At 43.0% G+C, this 18,889-nt stretch overlaps 1 protein-coding gene across 7 annotated transcripts in view; it reads right to left on the bottom strand.

Moving 5' to 3' along the window:
* LOC106607985 (SAM and SH3 domain-containing protein 1) overlaps nt 1–18,889 on the bottom strand; it is a 311,979-nt gene that overhangs the window by 38,411 nt on the left and 254,679 nt on the right. For 5 of the 7 annotated variants that reach the window (XM_082976967.1, XM_045720952.2, XM_014205527.3 and 2 more), the window contains exons 3-8: nt 15,704–15,754; nt 15,440–15,489; nt 3,903–3,943; nt 3,550–3,639; nt 3,233–3,345; nt 2,064–2,165 (exon numbers count right to left, since the gene is read on the bottom strand). In XM_082976967.1, coding sequence (XP_082833093.1) covers nt 2,064–2,165; nt 3,233–3,345; nt 3,550–3,639; nt 3,903–3,943; nt 15,440–15,489; nt 15,704–15,754 — 447 coding nt within the window. The remainder of the gene's footprint in view (nt 1–2,063; nt 2,166–3,232; nt 3,346–3,549; nt 3,640–3,902; nt 3,944–15,439; nt 15,490–15,703; nt 15,755–18,889) is intronic. The other 2 variants (XM_045720953.2, XM_082976966.1) reach the window with 1 other exon arrangement.

Here is an 18,889-nt window from a genome sequence, read left to right as displayed (position 1 = left end):
GAGTCCCATATATTAGGGTGTGTTTGTGTGTGTGATTGTTCTGTGTTGAGCTTTGCTTTGCCAGACTGTTTGTTAGTTGTTAGTTTTTCGGTTTTGTTATTTTGTATGTTCATTTTTGAAGATAATTAAAAATCAAGATGAGCATTCACGTACCTGCTGCGTTTTGGTCCTCATTCACCGACGACAACCGTGACAGTAGTGTTTGTTTCTCTCTGCGTCACGGTTTGTTGTTTTTGTAAATTCAGTTATTTTGTGTATTGCAAAAGTTTCACGGCTTTAATAAAATGTGGAACTACAACCACGCTGCACTTTGGTCCGATCCTTTAGACAGCCGTGACAGGGATGTCATTATGAAAATACTATCCTGTACACCACAAATATTTTAGATACAACCGAAAATGCACAGACAAGTCAAAAATGTTTGCTGGCTTACGTTTTTAATCTTTTGGATCCATTTGGGTTGGATAAAGACCTGACCCAATTTTGAATCTGATTCTCTCTCAACTCGGACATGTTTTGGGTCGGATCTGGTTTACCTTGGATCCGGATCGGATATAGATTTTAAAGCGAAATGACCGGATCCTGTTAGGGTCGGGAAGGAATTTCACGGATCCAATTCAGTTCGGATCTCAATTTCGGGATCCGAGAAGACCTCTAGCTTGGTGTCAAGGCTGTGGTGCCACCATGCTAGAGCAGACGTCTTCAGATCAAAAGACACATTCAGCTAATTAATATGGAATAAGAAGTGCCGCATGCTAGACAATTCAGATGTCAAGGCTACTGATCATTTAGAGGGAAGGGAGCGTTGAGCCCCAGCTATTAGCAACTGGGTTTCCACGGCAACACATATGTGCATAGAAATGTTTGGGCATTCAGTTGGTGTTTTTGTGGTGGGTGTCGAGACCCACAGGAAGATGTGGGTCTGTAAGTTTGTATGTCCCCACACACACACAGTCCTCCATTCAGCCTGTCAGCCCACATGTCCTTCCCCTGTGATCTCTCTTATACACACACACATAGCCTACAGCAGCGCAAGGCTAAACCCAAGAGGAAAACAGAGCTTGCTTTGACCCAGCAGGACAGAAGTGTTTGATTTGAACCATCATCAGTACAGTACGACTGGTCCCCATCCAAAATAACCACTCACATCCGTCCTGAGGATTCATGCAACAATATGCAATATCATCCCAGTGAGGCTGTGTTTTGTGACCTGTCACTAAACCCCATGGTCTGGAAGGACACTTCAGGACTGGGAGGTCCAGGGCCTGCTCTCTACTGACCACAGCTGGTCATCTGGACAGATACTTTCAGCATTGACTTAAAGGGACATTTTACTCAAAAACAATATTTTGGTATTTGTTTCATTAGTCCACTGTTGATACAGTCCCAAAATGTTTTGCATGTCAGCAGTCAAGATAATGGACTTTTAAGAAGAAAGGTGTCTCCAGCCAAATCATCATATGATGCAAAACACATCATGATGATGGAGGCATTTTTCTTACAAGTCCAATATCTTGACTGCTGACATGCAAAACACCAAATACCAAAAGATGGTTTTTGAGTGATATTCCCCTTTAAGATGGAAGAAGGGGGAAAAGTTACAGGGTGGAATCAGGACTGGGGCTGGATGGAAATCAGTTCTTAGTTCAGAGTTCACCTTTAAGGACGACATTACAGTTTTCTATAACCTTCATTATTCATTTTCCCTCTTCACTGCAGAATCCAGGGAGGGGATGCATGCACTGATCAACCCAATCCCAGTCTTACAGGCTCATAGTCTGCACTACACACAGAGTTGGGTGTCAACACACGCGGGATGCTGGGGTATGCCATTAGTTAATATCCAGGTTAGTTAGGGAAGGGACGTCACTGCCAATGATCTCATACATGTGTCCTCACACACACAAATACCCACTCCAAGGTAACACACACACACACACACACACACACACACACAGACATAATTCCAACATGAAACAAAACAAAGACGGCTGCTCCTCTGTTGGGCTTTGATCCTGAGGTGTTTGGGGTCACGGGGTGAGAGGTGAAAGGTCAGTACTTACTTTGCAGTTTGAGGACTGGTTTAGATTGGGAGTGGATCCATCAGTCCACTCTGCAGTGTCAGTACTGCTGGACTGTCTGCTATGGTTCTCATACTCCTTCAGCTATAGGAGAACAAGAGTTTAGAGAGAGCAGGGGATAATGGCCCACTCTCACTATAGAAACAGCTACCCCTCCACACACACACCCAAACCAACACCAAGACACAATGTAGATACAAACGTAGAACACACACACACACACACACACACACACACACACAGGTCACAGGCCAACATAAATGAGGTCCACCGAAACAAATACAAGACAACACAACTGTTTACAAAGGCTGCTCATTGATTCCAGAGTCTGATTGGTTTGTTTGAGTGTCAATCACAGTGGAGGAGAGTAAAAGTCAGACCAGCACCCAATAACACACCAGAGGTACAGGAAGAGCTGGAGGAGAATCAACGTCTGCCTTGTGGAGAGAGATCTACAGTAATTCTACAGGACTGCAATCACCCACGTCATTCTCTCCTTTACAGTGGGAGAGGGAGGATGAGAGGAGAGGAGGAAGAAGAGAGGAAGAGAACAGAGAACAGCAGAACAGCGGGATAGAGAGTAAGAGATGAGAAAAAGTGAAGATGAATTTGACAAACAACCAGATGAACATAGACAGAGAAAGGAGAGAAGAAGAGACAAGAGGGACCACTGAATGCCACTCCAGCCACCACATCCACCCAGAGGACAAATCCAGAATGCATAACTCTAACCGCCCACCGGGGGGGGCTACTGAGCTAACATGTCCAGCTATCCCTACAGTATGAACAGGACTACACACCCCCAGGTGGCAGGGGCCATTGGCCAGGGTCTGGGGTGGCGTGAGTGTGTTTGTGTGTAAAAAAGGGCAATGCAAGGTTATTATAAAAGCCAAATGAATGATTAGTAAGAGTAAGTCGTTTTAGTAAAAGCTGGATATGGAGCTTGGTGGATGAAGCAGGAGAGAGGGCAGATTTGGAGCCGGGCGAGCCCACGATGCAGTGATGGAGCTGGAGCTTGGGGTCAGCTTGAGGGTGGGGTGGAGGTCCTCTCCAGGGCCTGGGTGGGGGTCTGTCTGTCTGCCCCAGGAGCAGCCTGGAGAGGAGAGGGAGAGTGGGGGTAGGGGGTATAGGGTGGGTAAGGGGGTTCCTACCCGAGCTAATGCCTCTTCCACAGTGATCATTTTCTCCTTCACCATCATCATCAGCTGGATGCGCTCTTCATCACTCATGGTGATCTCACTGGCCACGTAGCCTATGTCCTCTCCTAGACAAAGGTCAGAGAAAGTCAATGGTCAGGGCTAAAGTAAGAGAATTATAAAACAGCTGGGGCATAACATAGAGTATTATGGAATAACATGAAAAATGGGCCAAAAATAAGTAATTACCAGATAATAAATATGATATTAGAATTGAACAATGTAATTTCCATTAAAATAACACTGTATAACAAAGTGTAATAATGTCATACCTTTTGACGTCTGCTGCATGACTCCCTTCTGAGACGTCTTGCGGAAATTCTGCCAGAAGGATTTGTTGTTCTTCTTATTGTCCCATTTACCTAGGAGGAACAGAGAGAGAGAGAGAGATCCAGTCAGACAACACTACGACACACACTCACAGACACCCAGACACATCAGAAGGACCCAGTGTTTAAGAGAGAGCATTATCTGGTTTGTAAATAAGGAAATGTTTAGAATTCAATTTTACTTGATTTATTCACTACCGGTAATTCAAATAGAATTGACCCCAACCCTGCTCGATAGCTAGAAACAGTAACAGAAAACAGAAGTATTTTTTTGTTAAAGATTGATTGCTACTAACCTCCAGAGCCATCTTCAGAGTTGGACTTGTGCAGAGACATCCTGGAAAGTACGATGGTGACAGAGAAGAGAGAGAGGGTTAACATCAGAATAATAGATCCTCCTTTCTTCTCAGCATCACACACCCTTACTTCTCTAGCACAGAGACGTCTAAACACTGGGCACTTCCAGTCAACCCTGTCCCTCTGAGATGGAACATATGCTGTTGTTTTGACGCGATGCTGCTGATGTCTCGTTTCTGGGTTTTTACTCTGGCTGCTGTTCAATGTCTTCACCACTAGAGGACAGTGGTGGAGCTCTACAGACACACACAGGCTGGCTCCTGAGGGGCGCAGGGCAGAGATACCTTTAGAAGAGAGGTATGTGGGGATGAGAGGAGAAGAGGGTAGGGGTTGTAAGAGAGGAGTGGATGAGAGGAGAAGAGGAGAAGAAGGAGGACAGGGCTGATGGGAAGATGGGGAAAGAGTGGATTGGAGTGGATGAAGAAGGGAAGGGGAGGGGCAAAGGAGATGGTAGAAGAGAAAAGGAGAAAATAGGGAAGAAGAGAAGAGCAGAGAGAGAGAAAACCACGGGGCAGACTCAGCCTGTTTCTGTTTCCACTTCCCTCCTTGGGAGACACAGAGACGCAGAGAGAGAGAGAGAGGGAAGGAGAGAGAGAGAGAGAGAGAGAGAGAGAGAGAGAGAGAGAGAGAGAGAGAGAGAGAGAGAGGGAAGAAGAGAGAGATGGGGGAAAGAGTTAAGAGAGCGTGGAAAGTTACTGGAGTGAGGAGGAGTAAGAATGCGAGAGTCTCAAAACTTCACTTTAATTTGACAACCTGATTCTCACTGCCCTCAAAAGCAAGAACTTACAACGTTGAATAAGAAGACCCTAAAAGCTTCTCTAGAGTTCTATCAAACCATATAAATAGCACAATTCTATACATTGACAAATGTTATCCCAAGTAGTTCCAGTCTTGGGCTGATGTTTGAGTGCTGTTTTCTCCTATTCTCTGTTTATCCTCTTCCATTCCCTCTTACAGGACGGCGCCCAACACAGAACACATGTTCACTGTGGCGAACTCTTTCTCTTGTTATGGAAGAAAGGGACACCACATGAATGGATCTATTTCAGTCTGTTTTCCAGAGAGGACTAAGACATGATTAACTCATTTGTTCTCTTCAGAGCCCAGGAAAAAACTGAAATGTTTGAGAGAGAGTGATTGGCACCATTTAAATGTATTAGTGGTATAATGATAGTATTATATGTTTATTAAAGTATTTTGTGTTCACCAGTATATGTGCGTCTATAGCAGTGTGTGTCTTTGGCAGTGTGTGTCTATGGCAGTGTGTGTCTATGGCAGTGTGTGTCTATGGCAGTGGACAGTCTGTGGCAGTGTGTGTCTATGGCAGTGTGTGTCTATGGCAGTGTGTGTCTATGGCAGTGTGTAACTATGGCAGTGTGTGTTTATGGCAGTGTGTGTCTATGGCAGTGTGTGTCTATGGCAGTGTGTGTCTATGGCAGTGTGTGTCTATAGCAGTGTGTGTCTTTGGCAGTGTGTGTCTATGGCAGTGTGTGTCTATGGCAGTGTGTGTCTATGGCAGTGTGTAACTATGGCAGTGTGTGTCTATGGCAGTGTGTGTCTATGGCAGTGTGTGTCTATGGCAGTGTGTGTCTATGGCAGTGTGTGTCTATAGCAGTGTGTGTCTTTGGCAGTGTGTGTCTATGGCAGTGTGTGTCTATGGCAGTGTGTGTCTATGGCAGTGTGTGTCTATGGCAGTGTGTGTCTATAGCAGTGTGTGTCTATGGCAGTGTGTGTCTATGGCAGTGTGTGTCTATAGCAGTGTGTGTCTATGGCAGTGTGTGTCTATAGCAGTGTGTGTCTTTGGCAGTGTGTGTCTATAGCAGTGTGTAACTATGGTAGTGTGTGTCTATGGCAGTGTGTGTCTATAGCAGTGTGTGTCTATGGCAGTGTGTGTCTATGGCAGTGTGTGTCTATGGCAGTGGACAGTCTGTGGTAGTGTGTGTCTATGGCAGTGTGTGTCTATAGCAGTGTGTGTCTATAGCACTGTGTCTCTATGGCAGTGTGTGTCTATGGCAGTGTGTGTCTATGGCAGTGTGTGTCTATGGCTGTGTGTGTCTATGGCAGTGTGTGTCTATGGCAGTGTGTGTCTATGGCAGTGTGTGTCTATGGCAGTGTGTGTCTACACCAGTGTGTGTCTATGGCAGTGTGTGTCTATGGCAGTGTGTGTCTATGGCAGTGTGTGTCTATGGCAGTGTGTGTCTATGGCAGTGGACAGTCTGTGGCAGTGTGTGTCTATAGCAGTGTGTGTCTATGGCAGTGGACAGTCTGTGGCAGTGGACAGTCTGTGGCAGTGTGTGTCTATGGCAGTGTGTGTCTATGGCAGTGTGTGTCTATGGCAGTGGACAGTCTGTGGCAGTGTGTGTCTATAGCAGTGTGTGTCTATGGCAGTGTGTGTCTATGGCAGTGTGTAACTATGGCAGTGTGTGTCTATGGCAGTGTGTGTCTATGGCAGTGGACAGTCTGTGGCAGTGCATTGTCTGTCAGTGCTCCCTGCTCTGTGGGAGTTATGGTTAAACACATGAATCATGCAGGGGGAGTCAGAGAGGACAGCTTGTCCAGTAGTAGAGGCTCACAGAGACACATTACATCTGTCTTCATCAGGCATCCAGTGACCCACACACACCCCTCCTGAGAGAGATAAACTCAGTCCCTGGCCTCCATGCTAAACACATCACACAAACACACACACAGACACACGCACGCACACACACACACACGCTGATGCATGCAGAGAGGTAGAGACAGGTGGTTGTCAGTTCAGTGAGGGTGGAGGCATTGTGTGTGTGTCTGTGGCAGGAACAAAACAAGCTCGACGGGTCTCCCCTCCTCTTTGTGAGTGTGTGTGTGTATAGTAGATGTGACGGCCTTCTGGGCTCTATGGGAAAGTTTAGGGCCGTTTAAAGCCTGGCTGCCATGGCAACATAATGAGATGCTAATGGTGGTCTGTATGCTTGCCCCCTCCTCTCCTTCCCCTCATCTATCTCTCTACCCCCCTCTTTCTCTTCCTCTCTCTATTCTCTCTATCTCCGGGTTAGGCCCCAGTGGGCCCCAACTGATGCTAATAGAACTCCCTCAACAGAAGATCTTTCTCCTGTAACCTAGCCCCCTGCTCCATGCTCTATAAATTACCACACACACACACACACACACACACACACACACACACACACACACACACACACACACACACACACACACACACACACACACACACACACACACACACACACACACACACACACACACACACACACACACGTTACTAGAGTCTGTCAGTCAGACCATTGTGTGCTGAAGCTACTTAACTGGTTTAGGCTAAATCTCTGCATGCTTCTTTATTTCCTACATTTCTCCTGCCTGGTTGCACTTTTTTTCTGCTTTAGCCAACTTTCTTGTTGTAAGTTAGTACAGGGAGGCAGACCTGTTGTAGCCCTTTCCTGCAGTCAATGACCCAAAGTGCCCTCTTTGACCTCATGGGTGGAATGTTATTAATATTTGTCATCATTTCATCGTTAATAAAGATGTAAAAAATTAAACCGAGGAAAATCCGGTGTTTCCATGTCAAACAGTTTTGTTATATTTCAGTCTTTTGTTATAAAGTGTAATATTGGGATGCAAACTCAAAAAATGTTAAGCCCATAACCATGTGTGTGAGGTGTATACTTTTGTTTCAAAGTAGATTTGTTTAAGACTAACAAGAAACACTCTGTGTGACCCTGATTTAGCCCACTGCAATAAAAGGTTAAAACCATTTAGTTTGGTTCTAAACTTCCTGTTGTAACCATACATAAAGCAATGCCATATAGAGAGTGAGTCCAGGACAGAACCATGTATGTTGTGTGAATGAGCATATGCAACAGTCAGTAAGCAGTGCCTTTACTTTCCTTGTGGGGTGGAGAGTTTTAGTCATGATCGAATTGTGCCACAGGAGAGTAGGGAGTGTTCCATAAAGACAGTTCTGGCTCTGTATCTCTCTCGCTGTTGGGTGTGTGTACTATGCCTCGCCATCGCAGTGAGGAAATACTGTGGGGAAATCAGACTGAGATGACTTGGCCTGAAAGCTGGTGTTTTAGTATTTTCAGAGATCTATGTGGAGGTTATATGAGGACAGATTGTAGAGTGCTATGCCAGTACTAAGCTTCTCTACGTCCACACGCACACCACTATGAGAGGAGTGAGGTGGTCAGAGAGAAACACACACGTGCACGTGCGCACACAGACACCTCTACGATGGTAATGAAGCAGTCTGGGACAGGGCCTGAAAGCTCGCAGCAGGTAGCGCTCAATCCACTGGCTACAGTACTACACACACACACACACACACACACACACACACACACACACACACACACACACACACACACACACACACACACACACACACACACACACACACACACACACACACACACACAGACACACAGACACCGATCATCCCGCTCAAGCTCACAGCATGGCATCCACTCTAACAATGGGAGTCCTTACAAGGAGAATCGCTAGAGCCCAGAGAAAGTCAATGGAGAGACAGGAGAGAGAGGACGTAGCAGTTCTCTAGGAGAAAAGATGACCTAATAATGATATAGCTCCTGTGTCATGTGATGTGTCTATTATATATCTGTCTCCCTCAGTGATAATGTCAACAGCTGGTGGCTCACTACACTACACCAGCTTTGTGGGGAGAGTGCTGCCGAGGAAAAAAGACACATAGCTAGCCCACAGAGCTCCTGGCATCCGGCAGTGTGTATGTGTGTGTGTGTGTGTGTGTGTGTGTGTGTGTGTGTGTGTGTGTGTGTGTGTGTGTGTGTGTGTGTGTGTGTGTGTGTGTGTGTGTGTGTGTGTGTGTGTGTGTGTGTGTGTGTACAGTGCCTTGCAAAAGTATTCATTCCCCTTGGCGTTTTTCCTATTTTGTTGCATTAAAACCTGACATTTAAATAGATTTTTATTTGGATTTCATGCAACGGACATACACAAAATATTCAAAATTGGTGAAGTGAAATGAAATAAGAAATTCAAAAAAAATAAAAACAAAAAAGTGGTGGGTGCATATGTATTCACTTTGCTATGAAGCCCCTAAATAAGATCTGGTGCAACCAATTACCTTCAGAAGTCACATAATTAGTTAAATAAAGTCCACCTGTGTGCAATCTAAGTGTCACATGATCTCAGTATATATTCACTTGTTCTGAAAGGCCCCAGAGTCCGCAACACCACTAAGCAAGGGGTACCACCAACCAAGCGGCACAATGAAGACCAAGGAGCACTCCAAACAGGTCCGGGACAACGTTGTGGAGAAGTGCAGATCAGGGTTGGGTTATAAAAAAATATCAGAAACTTTGAACATCCCACGGAGCACCATGAAATCCATTATAAAAAAATGGAAAGAATATGGAACCACAACAAACCTGCCTGGTCAGAATTGAAGGAATGATGGATGGTGCTAAATACAGGGAAATTCTTGAAGGAAACCTGTTTCAGTCTTCCAGAGATTAGAGACTGGGATGGAGGTTCACCTTCCAGCAGGACAATGACCCTAAGCATACTGCTAAAGCAACACTCGAGTGATTTAAGGGGAAACATTTAAATGTCTTGGATTGGCCTAGTCAAATCCCAGACCTCAATCCAATTGAGAATCTGTAGTATGACTTAAAGATTGCTGTACACCAGCAGAACCCATCCAACTTGATGGAGCTGGAGCAGTTTTGCCTTGAAGAATGGGCAAAAATCCCAGTGGCTAAATGTGCCAAGCTTATAGAGACATACCCCAAGAGACTTGCAGCTGTAATTGCTACAAAAGGTGTCTCTACAAAGTATTGACTTTGGCGGGGTGAATAGTTATGCACGCTCATGTTTTCAGTTTTTTTGTGTTATTTCTTGTTTGTTTCACAATAAAAAATATTTTGCATCTTCAAAGTGGTAGGCATGTTGTGTAAATCAAATGATACAACCCCCCCCAAAAAATAAATTTTAATTCCAGGTTGTAAAACAACAAAATAGAAAAAATGCCAAGGAGGGTGAATACTTTCACAAGCCATTGTATTTGCATTTAGCATGTATGTGTACTTGTACACTGCTGTAGCGCAGTGGTCTGATCAGAGCACTTTTTCTCCCAGCATCCTGAGTTCGTGCCCTGTGCTGGGCAATCATTTTATTTTTATTTTGTGAGAGCAGAGGAAGACATATATCGATGTTCTCCTGACCTTTTCAAAGATCTGAAATCAAAGTCTATTTTCAGTGATGAGGCTGCCTCTATGAGAGAAACACTGAGGACAGTCATATGGCAGGACACACACACACAAGTGTTTTGACTAACAGGAAGTCAAAGCTTCATGCAGGCCACAACATCGCCTCATGAAATCAATGTTATGCTGACTCTTTTCTGATTTTCCAATATGACACTTTTGCTGAAACAAGACATTGTCATGGTATGGGTGTTGTTTCAAATGTATATGGTCTTTAAGAAACAATATTTATTGATCTTCAAGTGAAGAGGGGACAACACTTTTGAACCCATCCACAAAGGTAGCCTATGCTTTGTGTAATTGACAGCACTCACACAAAGTGCAGACTACTTCAACTCTGGCCCTTTGAAACCATATTAAAGTCATTCACTGCTCTGTTGGCCAACCAAGCATTATCCCTGGCTGTCCATCAAAGACTAGTAATCTCTGTTGTCCTTTCTTAACGATAGACCCATCCTGTCCTGTCCTCTTCTGTCCTCTTCTCTCCACTCTCTCCACAGCCAACTTCATGTGGTGATCAATAAATCAGAAGAGGAAGTTCCCTATTTGGCCCCTCCATGCGTTGGTGTTAGTTGGAGCGTGCTTTTGCTTTTTTTTTTGCACACACACACACACATTCACACGCACGCACGGACGCACACACACACGGACACACCCACGCAGGCACACACACACACGCACGCTTGCATGCACAGACACGCTGGGGGGACAGGAACCTGTGAGGAGTACTCTGTAGTAAGGGTTCTACATGGAACCCAAAAGGGTTCTACTTGGAACCAAAAAGGGCTGTCCTACGGGGACAGCTGAAGGACCCTTTAAGGTTCTAGATAGCACCTTTTTTTCTAAGAGTGTAGTACACCACCTATAGCCCATCCTGTCCTCTTCTCTAGCATGTTGTAATCGGTCCATCTCCCCCCTCCTCTCCCCCCTCCTCTCTCCCCTCCCCTCCTATCTACCCCTGTCTCCCCTCCCCTCCCCTCCTCTCCCCTCCTCTCTACCCCTGTCTCCCCTCCCCTTCTCCAGCTGACACAATGGGAGGAAGGAAGCCTGGAGGGCCGTAGAATGGTGCCTGAGGAGAGGTCATAGGGAGGAAACAGAGAGCAGAGCTTGGCTGGCCTTCCGTCAGTCACAGAGGGACGTGACAGAGAGGAGGGAGTTAGACTTGAGTCACTCTGTGTTACTCAAATAATGGTGTGTGTGTGTGTGTTTGTGGTTGTGTCTGTCACCATAGGCACGGGACAGTGACTGGGCCTAGACTGACTGTAATAACCTAGACTGACTGTAATAATAATAATAAGGTGTCCTCCACTGTCCACTCCTATGCATAACTCCAGTGTAAGAGTCCAGTCAGTCATGTTGTCACAAGCAGCTATCTGGAGATGCTATCTTCACCCTCATACCATCATTAGCTCTGGACATGATGCAAGGATCAACATGTGTAATGGGAAATTATTTGATACATTTTTAACTGTATTTGATTTACTGTGGATATGGAATGATGTGTAATAAACATGACTGTATGTGCAGGAAGACCCAGACAGATGCATTCCCTTGGGGGAAGGGAAACAGGAGTCAACAATGTATGTTTAAAGGGACATTTACCACTTCATATTCATCTTCTCTAGCACCACCCAAACATTATTAACATACAGTATGTTTCTATATTTGCAGTAAAAGAGATAGATAAAAAAGATAAGTGTTTCCAATGACATTATCAACCAATTAGTAAACAATTAGTAGGCAATGCCTACTCGTAATTGGTTAAAATCACACGATGCACACCAATGATGTCATTGGAAACTCTTATCTTCCTCTATCTTTTTTATTACAAAACCATCTTAATATACTGTATGTTGATGTGGGGGTGGTGCTGGAGAAAAATGGTGAAGTTTCCCTTTAAGTACCATGTTTAATTAAGTAGTTACTCTACAATAAGTGTACAAAACATTAGGAACACCGGCTCTTTCCATGACAGACTGACCAGGTGAATCCAGGTGAAAGCTATAATCCCTTATTAATGTTAAATTCACTTCAATCAGTGTAGATTAAGGGGAGGAGACAGGTTAAATGATTTTTAAGTGGAGACAAGGATTGTGTATGTGTGTCATTCAGAGGGCGCACAGGTTTGAGATAAAAAGTTTTCTTTTTTTAGATAAAACTATACTGAATATATTCATATCACCAAATAATTGATTAAAACACACTGTTTTGCAATTCATTTCTACAGTAGCCTCAACAGCACTCTGTAGGGTAGCACCATGGTGTAGCCGGAAGACAGTTAGCTTCCGTCCTCCTCTGGGTACATTGACTTTAATACAAAACCTAGGAGGCTCATGGTTCCCACCCGCTTCCATAAACTTACACAGTAATTATGATAACTTCCGGTGGATGTCCTCCAACCTATCAGAGCTCTTGCAGCATGAACTGACATGTTATCCACCCAATCAAAGGATCAAGGAATGAATCTAGTATTGAAAGCATAAGCTAGAGCTAGCTAGCACTGAGAGAGAGAGAGAGAGAGAGAGAGAGAGAGAGAGAGAGAGAGAGAGAGAGAGAGACAGAGAGAGAGAGAAAAATAGATATATTTAGTTGTATTCGTTTCACTTTCACTTAGCTAGTGAATGCATCTAGCTAGTTTAGCCTACCCAAATACCCGGCTCAAACAGAGAGGGATGCTATGTTAGCTAGCTGGCTATGGCTATCCAACACAGGAACTTTTCCAAATCAAGGTAAGCTTTTGGTTTTATAAATTTATGGACACTTGCTTGCTGACTGTACAATGTACTGCATGATTGTAGCTGGTTTACTAACACGTTAGTGCTAGTAGCTATGTTGACTATGACATTACTAACGTTGTTAGCTAATATGGTGACAACGATGTAGCCTATGTGTAGTGGTTAGCAGTTATGATATGAAGGTTTGGCTTGGAAAGGTTTTTCTGCCTGGTCTGCCTTGTGGTTAGAGCATTGGACCAGTAACTGAAAGGTTGCCAGATTGAATCCCTGAGCTGACGAGGTAAACATCTGTCGTTCTTCCCCTGAACAAGGAAGTTAACCCACTGTTCCCTGGTAGGCTGTCATTGTAAATAAGAATTTGTTCTTAACTGACTTGCCTAGTTAAATAAAGGTAAAAAACATAGATGATGTGTTGTGCACTGAAATCCACAAGCAAAGGGAAAAGGTGAGAGAGTGCAGATGTGAGAAGGAATTATACAACGAGCCACCTTTTGTAACAATTACAGCTGCAAGTTTCTTGGGGTATGTCTCTATAAGCTTGGCACATCTAGCCACTGGGATTTTTGCCCATTCTTCAAGGCAAAACCGCTCCAGCTCCATCAAGTTGGATGGGTTCCGCTGGTGTACTGCAATCTTGAAGTCATACTACAGATTCTCAATTAGATTGAGGTCTGGGATTTGACTAGGCCATTCCAAGACATTTAAATGTTTCCCCTTAAATCACTCGAGTGTTGCTTTAGCAGTATGCTTAGGGTCATTGTCCTGCTGGAAGGTGAACCTCCATCCCAGTCTCAAATCTCTGGAAGACTGAAACAGGTTTCTCTCAAGAATTTCCCTGTATTTAGCGCCATCCATCATTCCTTCAATTCTGACCAGTTTCCCAGTCCCTGCCGATGAAAAACATCCCCACAGCATGATGCTGCCACCACCATGCTTCACTGTGGGGATGGTGTTCTCGGGGTGTTGGGTTTGTGCCAGACATAGCGCTACCTACTGCGAGCTTTCAGGCCCTGTTCCTGACTGCTTCATTACCCTCGTAGAGGTCTTTTTTTTTATTTCACTTCACCAATTTGGACTATTTTGTGTATGTCCATTACATGAAATCCAAATAAAAATCCATTCAAATTACAGGATGTAATGCAACAAAATAGGAAAAATGCCAAGGGGGATGAATACTTTTGCAAGGCACTGTATATGGCTGCTATGAAAGTGAACTGTGTTTGCGTGTGATCAGGGGTGTATTCATTCTGCCAATTCTGTTCAAAAACATTTCTTAAACGGAATGAAACCGGGATACTTGAATTTGTCCAATACAAACTCTCGTTTGCAGATGTTGGACTAATGATTACAGCCTAGATCAGCTAGATGAAGGCAAGAGTGTGCAAGGTGGTATTGAATGTGTTACTGTCTGTCACTTTGATTACAACAACAAAAAATCTCGACCTGTGTGCACCTATGTTGTAAACTTTAATTCATAGGCTAGGTTATAGCAACCTCATGATGGGTATAGGGAGCATTTGAGTATCATGTAGTAGCCTAAACCTATCGATGTTACATCGAGCTGGGTGAATGGAATATGAATGACAGTCATCCAATATTCTGTAATAGAAATAAGGCCATGGTCATAAAAAAAGAATCGTCCTCCCTCATCTTAAACATCACCGACTGCCACTGCAGTGTATAATTAATGATCTGTTGTGACTAAGTACTGATGTTGTTACCTTTGACCTGTTTAACTGAAAGTATCAAATGTCTGCCAGTGTTGAATGTTTTGGTTAAAGTTTGACGCCAGACTGGATTCGAGGACACACTGATAATGTATCTATGACAATTCTGTAGCAGCTGATGTTGAGACTTTCTACAAGCCTCTCAGGCTGGAGTCTTTGGGTGGAAGGTAGCATAGCGGTTAGTGATGGGTCAGTAACCGAAAGGTCTTCAAATCCCGAGCCAACAAGGTGAAAAATATGTCGATGTGCCCTTGAACAAGGCATTTAACCCTAATTGCTCCAGGGTTGCCGTTGATAATGGCAGACCCAGGCCGTGACCCCACTCTTCAAGGGTGTCTCAGGGATATGCAAAAAACACACTTCCAATTCACACATGCGTATTAATACATACTTGTACATGTGTGAAATAGGACAAATATAAACACCCTCCAAATTATTATTATTATTTACAAAATATACGGTGCTGTGTGATTAATATATCATTAATATATGATTAATATATTCTCAGAGAAGACCTGAATTCTTATATTAAACTCGATTGATCTTTGATTGATATTGATATAATGATATATTATCAATATCATTATCATTGATATTATCATTACAACACCATTACAACATGATTCGTGACCCACATATGTGTGTGTGTGTGTGTGCGTGTGTATGAGTGCGTGTGTCTATGTGTGTGTGCGTGTGTTGATGATATAACCCAGATTCACTGCACTGCACATTCGTCACACATGTAGAGAGAAGTGGGGTTGAACTACAGTCTTACTTTCTCTCTGTCTCTGGAGTGGACACCTCACTGCTGAAACCAAGGGACTCCTGTGGACAGAAGAGGTACTGCGTTTAGCCTGGTATTCAGCCATGTAACATTGGTATAGCATTCAGGTTGTGTTACTCAACATCTAATAGTTCAAATAACATTGATGTAAAAATGTATGTACACATGAATGTAACTCTGTTGCTGATGTAATGATATGTAAATGTGACCAAGTATAAATGTTGTGTGACCAATGCAAGGGGAGTTTTGGCTTACCTGAATCTCCGAGCGAAGCTGCAGAGAGGTGGGGCTTGTGTCAACTTTCTCCTGTGAGAGAGGAAGAGAAATAAAGAGAGGGAAAGAGAGAGAGAGAGAGATCGGAGTTAGAGCAAGGTTATCATTATTGGCCAGTGAAGGGAGGGGCGGTGTAGAGTATGAAACCATATGAACATGAGTTGCTCAGGTAGAGAAAAGAGAATGACGTATCATATCAAGGAGGGTGTATCAACAATCACATACATTGACTGTGACATTGAGCATAGGAAAAAAGATAACAGTGAGAAGAAAAAGGAGAGAACAGAGCAGTGTTTGCATTTCTATTTATTAGGCAGCAGCTACTCTTCCTGGGGTCCAAACAGATTAAGGCACTTACATTACACATAACACAAAATATAAAACAGTACATCATATAACATTATTACATTACATATTTACAATACAAAATGTATAATACCACCATACAATGTTATTTCAATGTACATATGTATAGAGTGCTAGCGTTTGTGTGCGTATGCGTGTGTTTGAACCTGTGTGTGGCTTTTTATCTGTTTTATTTTACTGATTCTACTGCTTGCATCAGTTACCTGATGTGGAATAGAGTTCCATGTAGTCATGGATCTATGTAGTACTGTGCACCTCCTATAGTCTGTTCTGGACTTAGGGACTGTGAAGAGACCTTTGGTAACATGTCTTATGGGGTATGCATGTGTGTCCGAGCTGTGTGCTAGTAGTTTAAACAGACCACACGGTACATTCAGCTTGTCAACACATCTTACAGAAACAAGTAGTGATGAAATCAATCTCTCCTCCAATTTGAGCCATGAGAGATTGACATGCATATCATTAATGTTAGCTCCCAGTGTACAGTTAAGGGCCAGTCGTGCTGCCCTGTTCTGAGCCAATTGTAATTTTCCTTCCGTGTGGCACCTGACCACACGACTGAACAGCAGTCCAGGTGCGACAAAACTAGGGCCTGTAGGACCTGCCATGTTGATAGTGTTATTAAGGAGGGAGAGCATCGCTTTATTATGGACAGACTTTTCCCCAACTTAGCTACCGTTGTATCAACATGTTTTGACCATGACAGTTTACAATCCAGGGATACTCCAAGCAGTTTAGTCACCTCAACGTGCTCAATTTCCACATTATTCATTACAAGATTTAGTTGAAGTTTAGGGTTTAGTGAATGATTTGTGCCAAATATAATGCTTTTAGTTTTTGAAATATTTAAGACTAACTTATTCCTTGCCACCCATTCTGAAACTAACTGCAGTTCTTTGTTAAGTGTTGCAGTCATTTCAGCCACTGTAGTAGCTGATGTGTATAGTGTTGAGTCATTTGCATACATAACACTGGCTTTACTCAAAGCCAGTGGCATGTCATTAGTAAAGATTGAAAAAAGTAAGGGGCCTAGACAGCTGCCCTGGGGAATTCCTGATTCTACCTGGATTATGTTGGAGAGGCTTCCATTAAAGAACACCCTCTGTGCTCTGTTAGAAAGGTAACTCTTTATCCACAATATAGCATGGGGTGTAAAGCCATAACCCATACGTTTTTCAAGCAGCAGATTATGATAAAAAATGTCAAAAGCCACACTGAAGTCTAACAAGCCCCCACAATCTTTTTATCATCAATTTCTCTCAGCCAATCATCAGTCATTTGTGTAAGTGCTGTGCTTGTTGAATGTCCTTCGCTATAATCATACTGAAAGTCTGTTGTCAATTAGTTTGCTGTAAAATAGCATTGTATCTAGTCAAACACTATTTTTTTTAAAGTTTACTAAGGGTTGGTAACAAGCTGATTGGTCAGCTTTTTGAGCCAGTAAACGGGGCTTTACTATTCTTAGGTTGTGGAATGACTTTTGCTTCCCTCCAGACCTGAGGGCGCATAATTCCTAGTAGGCTTAAATTGAAGATATGGCAAATAGGAGTGGCAATATCGTCTGCTATTTTCCTCAGTAATTTTCCATCCAAGTCGTCAGACCCCGGTGGCTTGTCATTGTTGATAGACAACAATCATCTTTTCACTTCTTTCAAACACACTTTACGGAATAAAAAAATATGTCTTTCATAATTTGTCTTTCATAATTTGGCCAGATATGCTTGGATGTGTAGTGTTAGCGATTGTTGCTGCAATGTCATGCCTAAGTTTGCTAATCTTGCCAATGAAAAAATCATTAAAGTAGTTGCCAATATCAGTGGGTTTTGTGATGAATGAGCCATCTGATTCAATGAATGATGGAGATGAGTTTGTCTTTTTGCCCAAAATGTAATTTGAAGTGTTCCAAAGCTTTTTACTATCATTCTTTATGTAATTTATCTTCATTTCATAGGAGTTTCTTCTTCTTTTTATACACATGATTTCTCAATTTGCTATGTGTTTGCCAATCGGTTGTGCTGTCAGACTTATTTCCATTCCTTTTGCCTCATCCCTCTCAACCATACACTTTTTCAATTCCACATCAATCCAAGGAGATTTAACAGTTTTTACAGTCATTTTCTTAATGCTTATTAGTAACTGGAATACGCAATTTCATAAATGTACATCATCAACATAAGAATCACTACAAACGTATTGTATGACCTCTGATACACTATATTAGGCCCAGCCTTTGGAACTTCGGTTTTCCTAGATATGGATACTATATTGTGATTACTACATCTGATGGATTTGGATACTGCTTTCAAACAAATTTCTGCAGCATTAGTAAAGTTGTGATCAATACATGTTGTTGATTTCATTCCTGTGCTGTTTGTAACTACCATGGTAGGTTGATTGATAACCTGAACAAGTTTGCAGGCAGTGGTTACAGTTTGAAGCTTTTTATTGAGTGGGCAGCTTGATGAAAGCCAGTCAATATTTAAATCACCCAGAAAATATACCTCTCTGTTGATATCACATATATTATCAACCATTTTACACATATTATGCAGATACTGACTCTTAGCACTTGGTGGTATATCGTCACGTACATGTACAAGTCTATTCATTCACATGCTATTACTGGCAGCTGAAAACAAAGACCATACCATAAACCTGCCAGACCTGTTTTAACTGAGTTAAGAGACTTAGTTCAGTGATAAGAGAGTTCAGTGAGGTGCTATAGGAATCCTACCTATCCAAATAAACAATAGACGACTTGAATAACTGACCTGACTGTACAAACACCAGAATGACAACATA

Source organism: Salmo salar, chromosome 06 (assembly GCF_965601325.2).
Source record: "Salmo salar chromosome 06, fSalSal1, whole genome shotgun sequence".
Taxonomy (NCBI): domain Eukaryota; kingdom Metazoa; phylum Chordata; class Actinopteri; order Salmoniformes; family Salmonidae; genus Salmo; species Salmo salar.
This window is presented reverse-complemented; position numbering and strand designations above follow the sequence as displayed.